The sequence below is a fragment of the Diabrotica virgifera genome, chromosome 10, assembly GCF_917563875.1.
Source record: "Diabrotica virgifera virgifera chromosome 10, PGI_DIABVI_V3a".
In the NCBI taxonomy this organism is placed as follows: Eukaryota; Metazoa; Arthropoda; class Insecta; order Coleoptera; family Chrysomelidae; genus Diabrotica; species Diabrotica virgifera.
This window is the reverse complement of record NC_065452.1, coordinates 79,444,738-79,465,466: the sequence shown is the minus strand read 5'-3', so window position 1 is coordinate 79,465,466 and position 20,729 is coordinate 79,444,738. Positions and strand designations below refer to the sequence as shown.

The 20,729-nt window shown below is 33.6% G+C and overlaps 1 protein-coding gene across 1 annotated transcript in view; it reads right to left on the bottom strand.

The window, feature by feature from the left end:
* Window positions 1-20,729, bottom strand: part of LOC114343637 (KICSTOR complex protein SZT2) — a 997,370-nt gene that overhangs the window by 96,127 nt on the left and 880,514 nt on the right. Inside the window, exon 11 of the mRNA XM_050663023.1 lies at window positions 11,846-12,219. Coding sequence (XP_050518980.1) covers window positions 11,846-12,219 — 374 coding nt within the window. The remainder of the gene's footprint in view (window positions 1-11,845; window positions 12,220-20,729) is intronic.

The following is a 20,729-nucleotide window of genomic DNA, read 5'->3' as shown; positions in this document are numbered from 1 at the left end:
TACCATTATCATTAGTTAAGCATCCAATTGTTATATATCTGTTTAATTTAGTTGCATCCGTTACCTTCTTATGTTGGTTAAAAGTGTCATGTTTTCTCTCGAGCGCAGCCTTCAATTTATCTGCATTACTTTTCGAAAATGACGTAAGTTGGAAAAATATCGAAAAAATATATATGGGAATAACGTTAGTACAAAAGACACAGTCAATTTAAGCATATCCGATGATGGCGAAGTATCCAGCTTCGAAATTGATCCTTGCTTACGTCGTGACAGTAGCAATGTTCAGAAATTTGCTGCCATTACCAGTTTAGAAGATAGCCAATAACGATGACGAAAACGATAATAATTTTGAGTTACCAGTTCACTTAAAACAAATATCTTCTGAAAGTGACAGATACTCCATCAGTGATGAAAAAAATAACACGTCTCATCCAGAAAAGAGCACTAACAAAATATTAGAATCTAAAAACCAAAGAAAAAAGATAACATTGTGTAAGTTCTGCCAAAAGGACGTTATGTCAAGAAACTTTGTAAGACATATGCAAACGTTTCACGGAGAAGAAAAGGAAGTAATTAATTTATTGTAGTATCCAAAAAACTTTAAAGTAAGAAGAACAGCTTTTAAGTTACTAAACAACGAAACTAATTTTGATTTGTATATACAAGGAGATATACGTCCAATAAGAAGCTTAACCAAGACTCAAACGTCCAACTTTTATCCGCGTATATACTGTAGAGGCTTGTACAAAAAGTCATATCTTAAACGACATAAGAGAATTTGCAAACAAAAAAACCGTGGTGGTTCCAGTAGTAATTACGTATCTGAATCGCAAACCCTTAACGAACGCTGTCTCCAAATTAAATGTTAAGGAACAAGTCTTCGACAAAATGAAAGGAGATGATATAGCATTTGAAGCAAAAAAGATCTGCTAATTGTTAATTTTGGAAATTCTTACTTAAAAAAACATAAGAGAGAGGGTATAAACTATGCATGTAGCAGTAGGATGCGAACTCTCTCTAGATTTTTTATTGAGTATAGAACGATTGTAAATAATAATAAGATTGATTTAAAGGATATTTTAAGACCCAAAAATTTCGACGCTATCCTAAGTGCTGCAAGAGTTTTATGTGAATATAATAGTATTAAAAAAACATTCAGTTCTCTTAGTATGGCGTTGCACTTGGGTACGTACCTAAAACTATGTTGCCATGAACTACTTCATTTAATACTAAAAGAAGCACCTGGTTTTACGTGTACAACAAAAGACGAATGCAAGAACTGGCAAAGGGATATACATAATTTGAGAACGTTGCTGGAAAATCGTTGGAGTTTGGAAATTGCTTCTCTTGCTAACAAAGATATTCAAGAAACAAAAATGGGAAAAGTCAAAGCTCGTACCACTTGTAAGTGATGTTAAAATATTCCGAGAAGAAAGCATTAAAATTGGTGTGAAGTGTCAACAGGAGTTTGAGAGCAATATTGATAATGTTGAAACATATAGGAATTTAGTTAACTGTGCACTAGCATTAGTCATCCTTTTTAACAGAAGACGAATAGGGGATGTCCAGTACTTAAAAATTCAGCAATACAGTAACGAAAGAAAAACGGACTTCAGTGATTTTGAAAATGTTTTAACTGAAGGAGAAAAGGCACTTGCGAGAGAATACAAAAGAATAGTGTGTTCTGGTAAAGGCTCTCGAGCTGTTGTTATCTTACTTCCAAAAATGTTGCAAGGTTTCATAGAAACTTTAATAAAACATAGACATAAATACATTTGCGACGATAATGACTATGTGTTTGCAATTCCAGGCAGTAAAATGGGGTAAAGGTGATGTTGCGATCCGTAAATTGACAAGCAAAATGAACTTAACAAACCGTGAAGCTATAGCAAGCAACAAATTACGCAAGCATATTGCAAAAGTAGCACAGATTTTAAATATGTCCAAAAATGAAACCAAACAATTTGCCAAGTTTATGGGGCATGATGAAAAACGCATGACGAATGGTATGAATTACCTGCTGACTAGTACTAGTAATGGAAAGGGATTCCCTCCCTTTAGAGTATAAAGGAAAATCGCTTGAAAAAATAGATTTTCACCACGATTTAGAAATGCCGGAAGAAAATGAAAACAAAAATCTTAAAATTACGAATATTAATGTTCCAAGTACTTCAGGTATGCAAGAAGTTGAAGAAAGTGAAGCGTTTGTAGCAAAACATAACGTTCTGGCTCAAAGAAGTATATATTTTAAAACGGATAGTGACGATGAGTACTATCCAAATAAAATACTACCCCAAGCATCACAAAACCAAGAGATATAAGATTCTGAAAGTGATTCATATGTGCCTCCAAAAGAAGAAATATTAAAAAACAAACTTGGACTAGCCAAGAAGTAAACTTTTTAAGACAACACTTTTCGAATTATATTCAAGATGGCATATATCCATCTTCCAAGGAAATTAAAGAGTTCATAACTAAATCCGGCATAAAAAGGTCAATTCCAGTTATAAAATCAAAAATTCAACACCTTATACACGTGAAATAAAATAATGTAATGATTTTTTTGTATGTTGTTAAATTGAAATATAAAATATTTTTTTACTTGCTATTTTTATAATACCTTTTTTATTCTTAGATATAATAAACATCTAAACTCCAAAGCCTCAGGGTTTTACTACTAAGATATTAGTTCCCCATTTCGCAAACATCCGCTAATCATTAAGACAAAACATAATCAAACCATTTTTGCAGAAGAAAAAAATAGATACCTAAAAAAACATAGTTTTAAGTTTTTCTCAAAAGTTTTTAAGATTAAGGTCAAAACACCACTACACAAATTGTAGATTTTTTATCACTGACAGCTTCTGTGATGAAATTTTTTTAAGCGATGCAATGTTTTGACAGAAATTTCAGAAGACCATTTTTGCCTTAAAATCACTCCGTCTTTACCTCCTTATGGATTATTTTCGTACACTTTGCTGTAAGAATACATATTGTTGGAACAGTTTTACAACTTTTCTTACTAGTTTACTGGTTTTTAATTAAAATTTTTAAATAAACCGTTGACATTTTTTTCTGTGAAATAGGTAAAGCATCCCGCGTACCAAAAAAAGCTTACTAATAGCAAGCTGAAAATTTGTTAATAGCTTAACGGTGTCTAGTCGGACAAACTTTGATGTTCGGAAACACTGGAACAGGCGAAGTTTTAATTGTGGAACAGGTTACAGGTTTCGAAAATCAGACTACGAAAACATCGTATGTCGGACATGTATTTTGTCAGACAGAACTTCCAATTGATTTATTACCCTTTCATTAAACTCTCATGCAAAAATTAGACTGCTATTTACCATCAATAAAATTCCTATCATTTGATATATTCTACGTGTCGGACATATTTGGAAATGTCAACATATTTGTTGGACAAACATTTTTCATATATTATATAAAGTTTGCTATTGAATAAACTTAAAAACAACCTGCTAGGTTTCACAATCATAAAGTTGTCAGGATGACACGTTCCACAAGTAAAATCACGTTCCACAATTAAAAATTCCCCTGTTCCAGTGTTCTCATACATAAAAGTTTGTTCGACTAGACACCATTAAGCTATTAACAAATGTTCAGCTTGCTATTAATAAGCTATTTTTGATAGGCTGGATCCAGGCCATGTTTACTGCCAATAATAAACTCTATCGTTAAGAGCCTTTATAATTTTACTGTATAATACAAATAATTAACACAAAATAATTTGACCTAGATTAATTTATTGCAAAATAGTAACCTTTAAATATCTAATAATAAAAAAAATTTACACAACATATAATCCAAACAAACCGTGTTCATATCAAAAGCTTTTATTTTTGATGTATCAGATGGCAACAATAGAGGATGTAAACAAATTCCCACCATTTCTTTACGTCCATCAATAATAAATACCTCTCGCTTTACACCAAAATTCGGCCCACTCAATTCATGTTCCAATCAATAAATTTGGCAACGCCGTCATAGGCAACAACGTACTGGTTATCATCCTTAGTCATATATAGTTATGAGGCGACAACGTATTGGATTTAACCGTAAATTTATATATAAAAAAAACATTTAAAATCGTTTCCCCTCTTTAGAGATTCTTAATTAGAAAGTTCCCCTCATTGTATATATGCATATATTTTTAGAAAAAAGTAACTACAAAAGGGTGAGGCGAGGTCGTCATAGTTTTCACCGCGAGGCGACAACGTACCTTTTATCGATATATACATACATATATATATATATATATATATATATATATATATATATATATATATATATATATATATATATGAAAAATAGATAATTGCATTTCAGTTAGATTCGAACCCCACCGGTGCCCCGACTAGTTTCGACTCATGTCAAGTCGTCATCAGGAGACACTAGGTAGGTGTTCGAAGCTAACTGATTTGCCGCTATTACTTCGTGAATTTATAAACTAAATCCACCAGAGTATACTTAGTACGACCTCTATATGTGAAAAGAGAAAATAATTATTCTCTTGGTAGCCCGGCGAATAGCAAAATCAAGCTTTATAACAATAAAGCTATGAAAGGCGATGTAACGGAATCCTTTTTCCGACAATACATCATGCAAACACCGTTTGGGCTAACCAATTCGTCTCTTACTGGAGAATACAGTAAAATGAAAAATAGATAATTGCATTTCAGTTAGATTCGAACCCCACCGGTGCCCCGACTAGTTTCGACTCATGTCAAGTCGTCATCAGGAGACACTAGGTAGGTGTTCGAAGCTAACTGATTTGCCGCTATTACTTCGTGAATTTATAAACTAAATCCACCAGAGTATACTTAGTACGACCTCTATATGTGAAAAGAGAAAATAATTATTCTCTTGGTAGCCCGGCGAATAGCAAAATCAAGCTTTATAACAATAAAGCTATGAAAGGCGATGTAACGGAATCCTTTTTATAATATATCATATTTTATAATACATCATGCAAACACCGTTTGGGCTAACCAATTCGTCTCTTACTGGAGAATACAGTAAAATGAAAAATAGATAATTGCATTTCAGTTAGATTCGAACCCCACCGGTACCCCGACTAGTTTCGACTCATGTCAAGTCGTCATCAGGAGACACTAGGTAGGTGTTCGAAGCTAACTGATTTGCCGCTATTACTTCGTGAATTTATAAACTAAATCCACCAGAGTATACTTAGTACGACCTCTATATGTGAAATTAGCTTTATTGTTATAAAGCTTGATTTTGCTATTCGCCGGGCTACCAAGAGAATAATTATTTTCTCTTTTCACATATACCGGGTGGTGAATCGTAAAACGGGCCATAGGAAACCCAATGTAAAATTCTAAACTGTTGAATTCCTGCTTCCCTAATTATTTTACATCAAAAGTCATGAGAGAATACTTGTAGAGAATTAAAATCTGTATAAAAATCAAAAGTTAAACTTGTTCTACGATTTAAATGCATTCCAAAATTTTGAAAAATATGATACCTACATTTGCCACAGTAGTTATGTGTGGGCATGTTAGGCCACACGTTAGTATTTAACTGACAATGTGCACACTATTGACTGAAGAAAATATCTTTATTATTAATACATTCTCCTTAACTGAGGGTATCTTATCAACTTTATTGTGTTTTAAACAATAAATGACAAAAGAAATAAAAAATTGACAGTTCAAGTTGTTAATGTAATAACTTCATTGTCACCAAATGCAACCTTATACACATTATTGCACTGTGTGTGGCCTAACTTTGGCGTATAACTGTGAAAATTGTATTATATTTTTACAAAATTTTGAATAATTATTTTTCGCAGAACAATTTTAACAGCTGTTTTTAATACAGATTTCAATCCTCTACAAATAGTTTCTTATGACTTTTGATGTAAAATAAATAGGGAAGCAGGAATTCAACAGTTTAGAATTTTACATTGAGTTTCCTATGGCCCGCTTTCCAATTCACCACCCGGTAGAGGTCGTACTAAGTATACTCTGGTGGATTTAGTTTATAAATTCACGAAGTAATAGCGGCAAATCAGTTAGCTTCGAACACCTACCTAGTGTCTCCTGATGACGACTTGACATGAGTCGAAACTAGTCGGGGCACCGGTGGGGTTCGAATCTAACTGAAATGCAATTATCTATTTTTCATTTTACTGTATTCTCCAGTAAGAGACGAATTGGTTAGCCCAAACGGTGTTTGCATGATGTATTGTCGGAAAAAGGATTCCGTTACATCGCCTTTCATAGCTTTATTGTTATAAAGCTTGATTTTGCTATTCGCCGGGCTACCAAGAGAATAATTATTTTCTCTTTTCATATATATATATATATATATATATATATATATATATATATAAATCTGTAGGAAATATCAGGTATGTGGTCTATAATAAAAAATCTTTATTTTTTCTAAAAACTCAATATTTCGCACATTTTTTTGATGGCTTCTTCAGGAGTATACTGTAACAACAATTTTAACAACTTACAAAGACGTACAAACTAGATTTTAAAATACTTACAGAAAGTTAAAAGATTTCACAAATAAATAACATTGACATTAAAATAAAAATTGTTACTGTCATATATTAAAATGCATCTTAAAATTAATATAAGGAAAGGTCTGAAGCACGTTCGTTACAGTAATAAGACAAAACACATAAAATGACTCAAACGCAAAAAATAACAACAAAAGAACAATTAGAGGAATACTATTACTTTAATTATTAAGGTTAGTTGTTTATTAAGGCGAGTGTTAACTTAATGATTACTGTAAATTTTATTCAATATATTACAATATATGTTACTTAACTGTCCAGTGTCTGTTTTGTAATTTAAAGTTTTTTTATTTTTGTTAATGTGATACATCTCCAGAAATAATCTACTTTTATAGTTATCAGACTGTGCCAAAATACGAGTATTATTATAGTCCAGCATATGACCGGTGTTTTCATAATGCTCAACTACTGCACACGTATTTTTTCTTAAGCGGCAATCACTTTTATGTTGTGTGATTCTTTGCTTTAACCATTGTGATGTTTGGCCAATGTAACTATTCTGACATCCTAGACATGGTATTTCATAAACAACATTACTTCTATACAAGGTTGGTACTGGGTCTTTAATTTTTGAGAATAATTGTTTGCTGTTCATAGTATTGTATTTGGCTATATTGATATTGGGAACATCTTTAAATATGGATATGACTGAATGTGTTAGACCATTAATAAAGGGGAGTTTTTTATATATAATTGACTTATTGTTGGAATCATGGACGGGACCATCGTAGAAATTACTGCTGTAAATAAGTTTTTTTAAAATATGTTTAGGATATCCATTGTTGCGAAAGATTTTGTATAATATGTCTAGATTTTTTTGTAAAAAAGTGTCATCAACAATGGACGTTATTCTGTTTTTCATGCCTAATACGGTATTGTATTTTTGGCGAGTGGTATGATTTGAAAAATAATTAATATACCTGCCTGATGCTGTCGGCTTTTGGTACCAATCCAATATTAAAATATTATTCTCAGTTCTTATTACCCTTGTATCTAAAAATGGTACACCAAGATCTGTCTCAGTTTCTATTGTAAACTGAAGATGTTTATTAAATGAATTAAAAATATTTAATGTAGTGTTGATGTGATACGATGGAACTGCACATATGATGTCATCGACATATTTATATAAAAACGGTAACTCAAACGGTAACTGTGTAATCACATTGTCTAAGAGATGATCAGTTACAATAGTCGCAAGGATTGGACTAATGGGGGAACCCATCGGTGTTCCAAAAATTTGGGAGTAAAATTTTCCATTAAAACTGAAGTAAGTGTTATTAAAAATAAATCTAAGAATTTTTAAAAAATTATCTTTCGATAATGTCGTGTGGTCTTTTATAAGGTTCCAATTTGATTCTATGATGTCCGTGACCATATTTAGTGGAATGTTTGTAAATAATGACACCACATCCAAAGAAATCAACACATAATCCTTTGGTAACTGCATTCCCCTAACAGCATTGACAAAAGTAAATGTGTCTTTAGAATTATAATTATTGTGATATTCAAAGGCATCATTTAATGTATCAGCAAGCAATTTTGAAATGTTGTAGGTAGTGGACTTTAAAGAACTTACAATAGGCCTTAGAGGAACATCCAATTTATGGATTTTAGGCAGACAATAAAGTTTAGGAGAATATGAATCATAAATTGACAGTGTTTTTGCAACCTGTTCAGTAAGTTGATGTTGGTTTTTTAAGGTTTTTATTAGGTCATTATAGTTCTTCTGTATTACTGTAGTAGGATCTTTGTCTAAACTAATATATGTAGATTTGTCGTTTAACAACGTTAATGTTTTTTCGATATAATCCTGTTTATTCATAGCTACCGTACATCCACCTTTGTCAGATTGTAAAATATATACGTCGGAATGTAACTTCAAATATTTTTTTGCATCTTTGAACATTTTGTTTATTGTTGTGGGGTGTTTAGAGGTTGAATTATGCAGGTAATTAGTTACTACATTTGTTACTTGTGTAACACTTACTTCAGTAACACTTACTTCAGTTTTAATGGAAAATTTTACTCCCAAATTTTTGGAACACCGATGGGTTCCCCCATTAGTCCAATCCTTGCGACTATTGTAACTGATCATCTCTTAGACAATGTGATTACACAGTTACCGTTTGAGTTACCGTTTTTATATAAATATGTCGATGACATCATATGTGCAGTTCCATCGTATCACATCAACACTACATTAAATATTTTTAATTCATTTAATAAACATCTTCAGTTTACAATAGAAACTGAGACAGATCTTGGTGTACCATTTTTAGATACAAGGGTAATAAGAACTGAGAATAATATTTTAATATTGGATTGGTACCAAAAGCCGACAGCATCAGGCAGGTATATTAATTATTTTTCAAATCATACCACTCGCCAAAAATACAATACCGTATTAGGCATGAAAAACAGAATAACGTCCATTGTTGATGACACTTTTTTACAAAAAAATCTAGACATATTATACAAAATCTTTCGCAACAATGGATATCCTAAACATATTTTAAAAAAACTTATTTACAGCAGTAATTTCTACGATGGTCCCGTCCATGATTCCAACAATAAGTCAATTATATATAAAAAACTCCCCTTTATTAATGGTCTAACACATTCAGTCATATCCATATTTAAAGATGTTCCCAATATCAATATAGCCAAATACAATACTATGAACAGCAAACAATTATTCTCAAAAATTAAAGACCCAGTACCAACCTTGTATAGAAGTAATGTTGTTTATGAAATACCATGTCTAGGATGTCAGAATAGTTACATTGGCCAAACATCACAATGGTTAAAGCAAAGAATCACACAACATAAAAGTGATTGCCGCTTAAGAAAAAATACGTGTGCAGTAGTTGAGCATTATGAAAACACCGGTCATATGCTGGACTATAATAATACTCGTATTTTGGCACAGTCTGATAACTATAAAAGTAGATTATTTCTGGAGATGTATCACATTAACAAAAATAAAAAAACTTTAAATTACAAAACAGACACTGGACAGTTAAGTAACATATATTGTAATATATTGAATAAAATTTACAGTAATCATTAAGTTAACACTCGCCTTAATAAACAACTAACCTTAATAATTAAAGTAATAGTATTCCTCTAATTGTTCTTTTGTTGTTATTTTTTGCGTTTGAGTCATTTTATGTGTTTTGTCTTATTACTGTAACGAACGTGCTTCAGACCTTTCCTTATATTAATTTTAAGATGCATTTTAATATATGACAGTAACAATTTTTATTTTAATGTCAATGTTATTTATTTGTGAAATCTTTTAACTTTCTGTAAGTATTTTAAAATCTAGTTTGTACGTCTTTGTAAGTTGTTAAAATTGTTGTTACAGTATACTCCTGAAGAAGCCATCAAAAAAATGTGCGAAATATTGAGTTTTTAGAAAAAATAAAGATTTTTTATTATAGACCACATACCTGATATTTCCTACAGATTTATTTATTGTTTTTGGTCGAAATAATCACTTTGAATATATATATATATATATATATATATATATATATATATATATATATATATATATATATATATATATATATAGCAATTGCAAGGTATGCGACCGTTAATTTAAATTTAAAGGTATTCAGCTAGTGAATTCAGAGGTTGAATCGGTCAATTTAGTTGGCAATTAAACAAAGGAGTCAACTACTTCATTGATATATTGAAAACGTTTCGCTTTACAATTTCGAAAGCTTCATCAGTTCACTACAAATAAAGGATGAAGTCTATAAGTATAAATAACCTTAACAAAAGTGATATAATACTTACAAAGCAATTTGTAGTATGTTTAAGATGTTAAAACAAAAATTCTACAGATACTACTCATTCTATAACAACAACTTAACGATACACTACGGAAAAATACACCATGTATTAATGTTCATTGGGTAGTTATTTAATTCGGTGATTTGAATCTCACTGAAGCCTTCATTTGTAGTTGATCACCGTTAGACGAATTAGCGGCAAATGAGATGTTTTATGGCTCAAGCCCTTGAGTAAGAGGTAGAATACTTAACTTATACAGGGGTGTTAGAGAAATTTTTTGTTCGAAGGGAAGGATAATGTGGCAGAATTATTTGAAGCTTTAAATCTCGGAATATGGGTTATGTTGATTTGTTTGTTATGTATGATGGGATTTATTATGGCAGAATTATTTGAATCTTTGCATCTCAGAATATGGGTTATGTGGGTTATAAAAAAATACCGGTGGGCCTGGAAACAGATATGAAAAAACGGACTACTGGAGGTGGGGGGGGGGGGGGGGATTTTAACTTTACAATCTTAAATACCAACACCCACTTTTGATTACAGATTCGGATCCGTCTTCGAAACATTTTTTAGAATTGTTAATAGATGGCGCTTTAATTGGAAAAATACGATTTATTAGCGCCATCTATCAAAATTTTTAAAAAATGTTTCGAATAAATGTTGCGTTATTTTTTATGACGAATCTGAATCTGCAATAAAAAGTGGGGGTTGCTATTTAAGATTTTAAAGTTACCCCCCACCCCACCTCCAGGGCGTGGGTTGGAGGGTCATGTTTGGTCTTATTCGATAGGTTTTCGAAAAAGATTAAAAATCTGTTTTTTAGTTTCTCATTTGGAAGTGTATTTCGTGAGATATTAGACCGTTTCTATAATTTACCTATGGTATCAGGATAAATCGTTTTTCCCAATTATAGCGCCATCTATCCACAGTTCGAAAAAATGTCTTGAATAAAAGTTGCCTATTTTTACGTAACGAATCCAAATTTGCAAGAAAAACTTAGGGTTTCTATTTAAGATTTTAAAGTTACCCCCCACCCCACCTCCAGGGGGTGTAGTGGGGATTGGTGTTTGGTGTCATTGGATAGATTTTTGAAAATTATTGAACACGTACTTTTCAGTTTTTCGATCCGATGTTTAGTTCGCGAAATATTTGACCGTTCCGCTGCTTTTGGGACACCCTATATATATTATTTTAAAATATAAAATAGCTGTAGATAAATAAAAGTTAAAAATAAGAAACGTGAAACCAAAAGAGATATAATGGAAAACATATGAATAATGAACAACACGAAGGATTTTAAGTAACAACAGCTACTACATACATCTATACAGCTTCCACGTACATCTTAAAAAAATGTTTAACACAAAGTTTGTCAGAAGTGATTAGAAAATTATATTCTGTTGTAAACTACACTAAATATATGAAAATGGTTGACAAAATACAGGTTTAGGTATTACATATTACCTTTTTTAACTATCTCCCTGATGTTTTTCTTGGTCGTGCTGGCTTTATCTAAAATTAATTGCTGCATTAATTGTTCATGTGACGAATAATATCCTAAATAATTAACAGATTCTTGGTTGATTTCAACGTAAGGCAAACAAACGGAAGGGTGACTGATGCAGGAATTTTCGTTGTTCAATGTTTCATTGCTGACATTGATTGACGTCATTGGCTGCTCATTTGAACTCAAAAAGTCTGATTCGTTTAGATTTTTCTCTGAACTAGATTCATACTCATCTTGTTCGCGTTCTGATGTGGAAAGGCTTCTAGCAGTCGACGAGACTGTCCTGAATTTTCCCAACTTCTCATCTATTTCAGATTTTGGATAGACTTCCCTGAAAAAATAGAAATCAAACTTGAAAAATAATTCAATATATTATAATTGATGGATTCGACCGTTATTTAATGGAAATTCAATTTAACAATAATAAAACACTGAAAATTTTTGTTTTCAATACTTCTTTCAATTTTTCACATGCCAAAAATAATATTTTATTTTATTTAGGTATCATTTTATGTTCATCCTCAATTTAAAACAATTCTTACGCCAACTCTGACTAACAGTACCTAGTTATCCCTACCTAGTTTTCATCCCTCCCAATACAGACAATTTTGCTGGACATTTTGTGAATCGAAAATAAATTCGCTCTCTCTGGTATTACTGTCTCCGGCTGTTGGCAGTTTCTAGCCAATCAGCGCGCCAGAATCACCTCTCACGATAGGAAATTCGTCCATTGGTTGGAAAAACGGAAATTCTAACTTTTGGGAGATTTAAAAAAAGCCTCACAAAGTCTCACATAAGCGAATAATTTTCTTTTTTTAGTAAATATAATGTATATGACATACAATTATTTTGGGAAGTATTGGGATTAATTTTTTTGAATAAAATTAGTAAATTAGGTCTAGTTTTTCATAATATTCATTTTAAGGAGTATATATTTAACAAGTTAGTTGATATTTTTAACTATATAATTGATATTAACACATTAACCGCCATGCCACACTAAAATTTTGTGTTTGTGCCGTTAGGCTCCACGTGCAGAATCTCAATGTTAATGTGAATTATATTTAACTCGCTGAGCGCCTGGGCCAAACAAGGCGCGAGTTACATACATCTCGCGTGGCGTTCAATGTGTTAAGTTCTATTTTTAATGAAAATAGATGAATTTTGCTTTTTTTTCGATAGATTGTTAAAAATGTTTATAGTCTAAAGTTACATAATATTTTTATGAAGCAAATAATAACATTATGCTATCTAAGGATCTTTAAGCAACTTATAAGATTATCATTGCCAAAATGATTGCCAACATTCGTAACGGATAGGCACCAGAAGAAGCGTGTAAAGATAAAATGCTTTGTGGAAATGCTATCAATGAGTGTCCCCGTTTAGGATTTTGTCCTCTTCAGGGTTTGTGGTGAATGTATTGTGTGGATCGCAAAAGCAAACAGTCCAAAAAACGCACTGGGGCAAGTGTGGTGTTCCTGGTGTTCCTGGGTGTTGCCGGACGGTGGTGTCCAGAAGGCTACAAGACAACAGAGAAGAAAGTTTGATGGAGTTGTTGTTGGTTCCATAGACATTTACGTGTACTGTCCGTGCTTTGCTCTCGACCATTCTCCCTAGAAACCATTGTACAACGACAGGTAGGCCTGCGTCCCTCGTCGGCGGTCAGGAGGTGGCTTTTGAGCGCAGCGTGAACAGTGTGAGTTCGAGTGGTGAAAATAGTTGCGGCTATTTTCTTGGGACGAACAGGTATAATTGTGCAATGAAGTTGGGAAACCGCAAAAAACCAACTTCTCCCTGTTCGGGGTAGGGAAGAGGATATGTTATAGGTGGGTGCGGTAGGTAACGGGGTAGTCTCGAGGATGTTTTCGTATTCTACTGGGAGTTCGTCAATGCATGTTTGCATTAGAGCAGACGGTGGGTGAATCTTTTTTCGCTTGGGCTTTGCGTGGTAGAATACGTGGCCAGAAGATGAACAGGAACATTTAAGAGATTCTTGTGTGTCGGAGGGGGATCGTTGATTACTTTGGTTGTGAAGTTCCTGTTCAGAGAGTTTATTCTCTCGATAATTGAGAGTATGTTTGAGAGGTTATGGATTTCGTACCAGAAGAAGAAAGAAGAAGGATATTTAATGTGCGTAAGGTATATTTCAAGGGCGGATCCAGGACCGATTTTCGGGAGGGGCCATAAACATTTTTTGGGGAGGAGGACCAGAAGTACGGGGGGTAATTTTTAAAAATTAGGGTTACAATGGTGAGTTTTAAGTCACTTTTCACCCACTTTGAGAAGTGCCTTAAAACTCACCATTTCTGCTATAGTACCCATTCCTACACATTTCTTCGGATCCAAGTGCAGTTCTTTCAACAAGTTTAATACTATTTTTTCCAATGCTTCTCCTGCCAGGCCTTGTTCTTTCCCTCTTTCTTGATTTTCACTAATTATTTTTAGGTTCTCATAAGCGTCAATGAATTTGACAAAGTCTTCACGAATGCTGTTATTGTATATGTATCCCAAATTTAGAGAAAGCTGTTCCATGTGGGATACGTCAGTCGTTTCGTCAAATATTATTTGTTCAATTATTTCTTCACCACAACATGTTATTAATTGATTTTGACTGCTCCTACTAATGCATGTTGCTTAGGAAGATGCTGTGGATAGGTGTTATTTAAGAGTCTTATCTCCTGATGCGATTTTAAACCTTAACACTGTGGTGCTAAGGCAAAACCCGATATGTCAAAAAACGTGATTTTGCAGCAGATGAGTTTAAAAGTTCGCGGTGTTGTTGTAATAGTGGACATATCGGAAACAATTTTATTATCTACTGGTTACATGGATGCGTTTAGCCATGTAGGGTTTTGTCATCACATGCTTCATCGCTCAATGTATATATTGGCATTAAACACGAAAAATCGATAATTTTTGACATATTGGGTTTTGCCTTAGTACCACACCACAGCAATTCCCCTCATTCCTAGGTCCAGCATCTTCGTCCAGAAGCATAAGGCCATCATCACGATGGTCTCTTAGAGGAATATTTTGTCGACCTAAGAACACTATTATAGACCCTACTATGGTCGTAGTCTTTCTTTATTTTTTGTTTCTGTTTAGACCTCTGAGAGTCTATCTGGTTAATGACTGACTTTTGAGGGTTGCGATAACTTTTTAGAAAATTAGCTCAACCTGAAAGCACTCCTTGTGGTATGATGTTTTTTCATGGGTTTATAAATATGACTCCGTCTTTGCTCATGAGTTTGGCGAAAGATGTTAAAGGTTTCTTGACAAGGCTTTGGGCTGTCATCCCGTTATTGTGACCATATTTTTCATTAGAAAAATGAAACGCAATATTTGTAAAACAATTCCTTTTGACTGTGCGAAAATACCAACCAACTCCTTTGTTCTAAGTGCTAGTGACCCAAGTAACGCTTCACTTCTTTTTTATTCTTTGTGTGTATAGAATATGGAAATTTATACGATTTTGATGGCTGTCAAGATCGTTCTAACAATTGACACTAAACAAACATTTTGATCATCAACATTTTGATTTATAAAAAACCCAAAAGTCATTCTTGAAGCTTCTCCGTTACTTCTTGTTTGCAATTCTAGCCCAGAAAACGTATTTATCCCCTATTTTGTACATATATATGTGTTTGAAATAAAAAACATTTGAACTGCAGATATTTAAATTTATATTATTCTAAATTCTCGGAGGGGCCATGGCCCCCATGGCCTCCTCCCTGGATCCTCCCTTGGTATATTTACGTCTTTCAATGTTGATATTATCTGACCGTGAAAACACGAGTCATAATTATGAAGGAATTTACTGAAAAAGCATTTACAAAAGTTTAAATGGACAATTGAAATTAGTCGACACTAAGAAAAGGTGTAGATATATTTTATTACGATAAACGAAGATACCTATATTTTGAATATAGGGAATTATTATTTGAAGTATATATTTATAAGAAAAAAGAAAAATATTTTTTAAGATGTTGGAAAGAAATGAAAATTAAATACAATGGACAAGAATAATTTTCACAAAAAATATGAGTTCCGAAATAATGGACCAATGAATCAAGATTTAGAGAATTGTTTTTATCTATGGTCTATGACAAGACAAAGAAACATACCCCAATACGGAGAAATATAAAAATGACTATGGAAAAGAAATTTGATTTTTTTTATACGAGTATTATAATTATCTAACATAGAGGGACTAACGAAGACGAATTTTTATACAATGATTTTGTGACGAAAAGAAAATCAGGAATTATGAACTGATACATATAAGAAGAAAAATAAAGACTTAAATCAAGTTATTATTAAGGACACAAGAATATTGAAAATTAAGACTTAAAAGATATTATAATGAAGGACAAGTTATTAAATATAAGTTATAGGAAAATGGAATATTTAAGGAGCAATATTGTGTATTGCTTCGAATTGCATAGTATAATGAGTATGATATAAATATACTTTTAAATTTCTATAACACATAAATATATTTACCTAAATATGAATAAATAAGACAAGTCATGTCAGGCTGTATAGCAGTTAGAGAAATAGAGGTAAATCTATTAAATTTTGTTGTGACGGTATATAAGTGACTCATTGCGCGAATTAAGTGAATAAAAACTATTATTTAATCGGTAACAAAAACTAATATTAATTATTTAGCGTTTATAAGTTTTCCTCGTTCGTAATTTTTTATGTAAATATTTTGTGGGTACCCGGGCCAAGAAACAGAACCAGATTTAGTATTAGGATTAAGATTTTCTTTATGGTTAAGGAAATTTTGAATTTGATTTTTTTTGGTATGTAAAAGAATATAGTCTATTTCTATTAATAATTTCTTTCGATTTTTTTTTCATTATTGAATGCTGAAATTTTTTTAGATACCGATAATATTATGGTATTCGATTTAAATTTTTTTAATATCGTTATCATCGAATTTTATTATATATATATTGAATCTTTTGTGGTAAATGAGATATAAACTATTTTTTTTAATATATTAGACAGCATAATTAATTTAAGACAATTTAGACAATAAAAACCAACTCTTGTCACGTAAGAAGGTACTAAAATGAGTTATTAAAGCTGAAGCATATTATAACATACCCAGTTTTTGTTTTGAAGTAATCCTAGTCTCAACTAAGGGGGAGCAGTACGTTCAGACGGGAATTTAGGGATGTGAGATATCAAAGATATAAATGAAAGGATGAATATGATGAATATATATATATATATATATATATATATATATATATATATAAAGGAAGAAATATATATGAAATATGAAGTAAATGATAAACGAAATAATGAAGAAATATGAATAAGAAGAAGAATTATGTTTAATAGTACACTATGAAGAAAAGACTAAGTATATAGAAAATGAAAAAATATGTATTAGTAAAGTACCTGGCAAGAAAAAGAAGAAAAAAGGAGATAATTTTAATAGAAGAATATGTAAAAAGTGAGAACATCAAAATAATTGTCTTAAAAGTCTAGTAAAAGAATTAGAATTAACAAAGTAAATTAAAAATGTAAGAGTTAAAGTTATAATTTCTTTTTAAATCTTTGAGTTAAAGTAAAGTATAAAATATAATTTCTGAGTATAGAATTCCGCGAGATATAAGGAAGCGATTAAGTAAGAATAGACAATGTTTGACGATTAGTGAAATAAGTTGTGTAAATATTTGTAAACTTTGTATATATTTTTGAAAAAAAAATTTTAATGATAGTATAGAAGTAGTAGTCTGCATAGGAGTAGTTGTCTGCATAGGAGTAGTATGATATTGTTGTTGCATTCTTGTCATATTCATGTTCATTGAATTTTCTGGTTGGTTCCCCGCGTAACAGGGGAGGCAGCAGTTACGCGGAAGCACCAATCAGCCTGTGAACACAGACTGCTACTGCATCCGGAGGCAACCGTGATAAAAAGCCTAGAGGAGTAAACCTCAATAAAATAATCCCCACTATCACGGTGGAAGGCATCGTGCCAAAGATATGAGAGATGCGAGGGTTAGAGCATCATAAACGATCCCTTCGGTATACCTGGTGATCTCCCGAAGTAATATAGCCTTAGCGCGGTAAGAGCCCACTGCCGCGCCGGACACGGAGCACGTCCCGACTCGTGGGACTTACATGGACTCTACAAAAACAAAAAAGGAATAGGAAAACATGAAAACGACTACAGCAAAGGGAATAAGGACGATGAAAAAACTAAGAAAAATGAGAATGGGGAAGAACGGCCGCAAGAAGGCAGACTAGAAGAGAAAGAACAAAGAAGATTCGAAGAAGAAATGTTGGATTGGCACAGTAGGCAGCCAAAGATGAACAGGTCGGGTACTCAAAAACACTCGACACTGGTAGGGGATGATGTGTTAGAAATTAACAGAGCAGAAGAAGAGAAAGAGGAAGGAGATACAGGGGAAGAGGATCCCTCGGTGGAAACAGTAGAAGTGGAGGAGATAGAAGCTGAAGGGGAAAAAGAAAGGCAAAGAAATACACAGTGGCAAGACATAGAAGAGAGCATTTTGTCAGCTCTTCTGTTTGATCAGGAGGACAAAGAAGAAATGAAACAAAATAAAAAAGGGAAAGGGGATAGCCTTGAAATAAACGAAAAATTTAAGAACGAGAAGCGAGAAGAAAGCGTAAGATATTCCAAGGAAACGGAAAATGAGAGGATTTAAAGGAAACTAAAGGAGATACTAGAGATCCTAAATGCCAAAGGATCCATAGAGGGAGAACAAAAGGCCAAAGCGAAAAAGCTAATAGGTGAATCAACCGCCATACAAAACAAAACTACCCAAAACCAAAACCAAACGACACAAGGGGAGGAGGAAGACATTAAATGCGAACAATGTAAACTTAAAATAGAACAGGAAAGGCAGAAAAAAGAAACCGAAAAAATAATAAGAGTCTTAAACAAAGGAGGGATATTAATGGCTTTAGTCAAATATATAAAAAGAAACGGGAAGAAAAAGTTTACGAAAAAACGAAATGGGAACAGGCGGGTCTACAAGTGACAATAGAGAAGAAGGAATGCTTGATAGTAACGAGGAACAATGTAAAAGAAGGAGGGGTAGAAAGTGTTATACGCACAATTAGGGAAGAAGTCTATGAAATTATTGAGGGTTGCAATGAGGGAAATGTAGAATATATAGAAAATGTGAAGAAAGGCTCCAGGCCAGTCAAAGAAGGCAATGGTATACGTATGTAGTAAAAATTAAGAAGCAAGGGATGTATGAAATGGTCGAGAGGGCCTTGAAGCAAATCAAAGAGAGGGAGGAGCTGTCGGAAACAATCCGCGTAGTAGTAAATAACGAAGTAAATAAAGAAGAGGTGCGGAAGGCCCTAGAATTCGTGGGTCGGGGAGAGAGCATAACGTGGGAAATCGTGATAAGAGGGAAGAAAATGGAAAAAGGGGCTAGACACGAACAAGAGGAAGTCCTCCTAATCAAAACGGGAGGGAAGGCATACACCGATGTCCTGAAAGAAATGAATCAGAACAGAAATAGACAGGATGAAGAAAACAGAGGGGGAGGACATGCTGGTTAAACTAAAGGGGAAGGGAGCCGCCGAAAAGTTAAGGAAGGAAATGGACACGAGGATGTCCGGGATGAATATGGCAATAAGAAGGAAGAAAACTCACTTTACGATAACTGGACTGGATCCCGGGGTCACGGAGAAAATATTACACAATGCCATAAAGGCTTATACAGGAATATCCAAAGATGAGGTCGACATAAAAATGCTTAGGACGAACAGACACGGGGAGCAGGTTGCAACCATAGCCGTGCGCCCTACAAAAGTGGAAGAATTACGAAAATATGATACGATAGCGATAGGCTGGGTGGCGTATCCCATAATGGAAAGGTATACCCCTACAAGGTGTTATAAGTGTCTCCACTATGGACACAACACCTAGGAGTGCAAGGGGGAAAGCAGGGTAGCGTGCTGCTACAACTGCTTCAAAACTGGACACATAGCGGCGCAGTGTAGCAGCGCCTCATACTGTCTAACTTGTAAAGAGAAGGGACACAGAATGGACCGTATGCAATGCCCAGCCTACAGGGCGTGGGTGTACGGCAGGGGAGGGGAAAGGGAACCCCAGAGGGGTGCGTAAAAAGAAAAAGAAAAGTGAAAAGGTGAGAGGTGGTTTCCTGGAGAACGGGAGTGGGCCCGTATACAGCCCACCAGTGAAACAGGAAGCCACCTCTCACAGGGTTTTACGGGAGATATGTTATATTACGAATCAAGCACCTAATTATTTTATCTATACAAATTGTATTTATATATTTTATTTATTTATTTTATTTATTCTATTTATATTGGTATACGGATATTGCAGGTGAACGAGTGCACGACCTTGTCCACGCAAAAGCCTGCAAGCTAGATACAGACCTGATCATAGTCCCTGAGCCAAACAAAAAGATCACGTCAGGCGGTGGTTGGGTTCAAGATAATGGAAAGAACGTGGCGGTGCTCATTAGAAATTGGGATGTGGGAGTGCAGAGCATTGTCAGGGGAGGAAATCATATCCTCATTAAGTCGAGGTATTTCAGCCTCCTGGCATGCTAGATATCTCCGAATTTCCCTATGATGAGATACGAGACCATCGTTGATGAAATAATGAGCGCCGCTATAACCGAAAAAGAAATACTGATCGCCGGGGACATCAACGCGAAATCTAGATTATGGGGTTCCCCTATCAATGACAAAAAGCGGGAACTCTGGAACGAATGGATAGCCCAGGCTGGCCTCCAAGTATTTAATAACGACAAGCCAACCTTCGTAAGGGGGGCCAGCCAATCACATATTGATATCACATTCGCGAGCGAA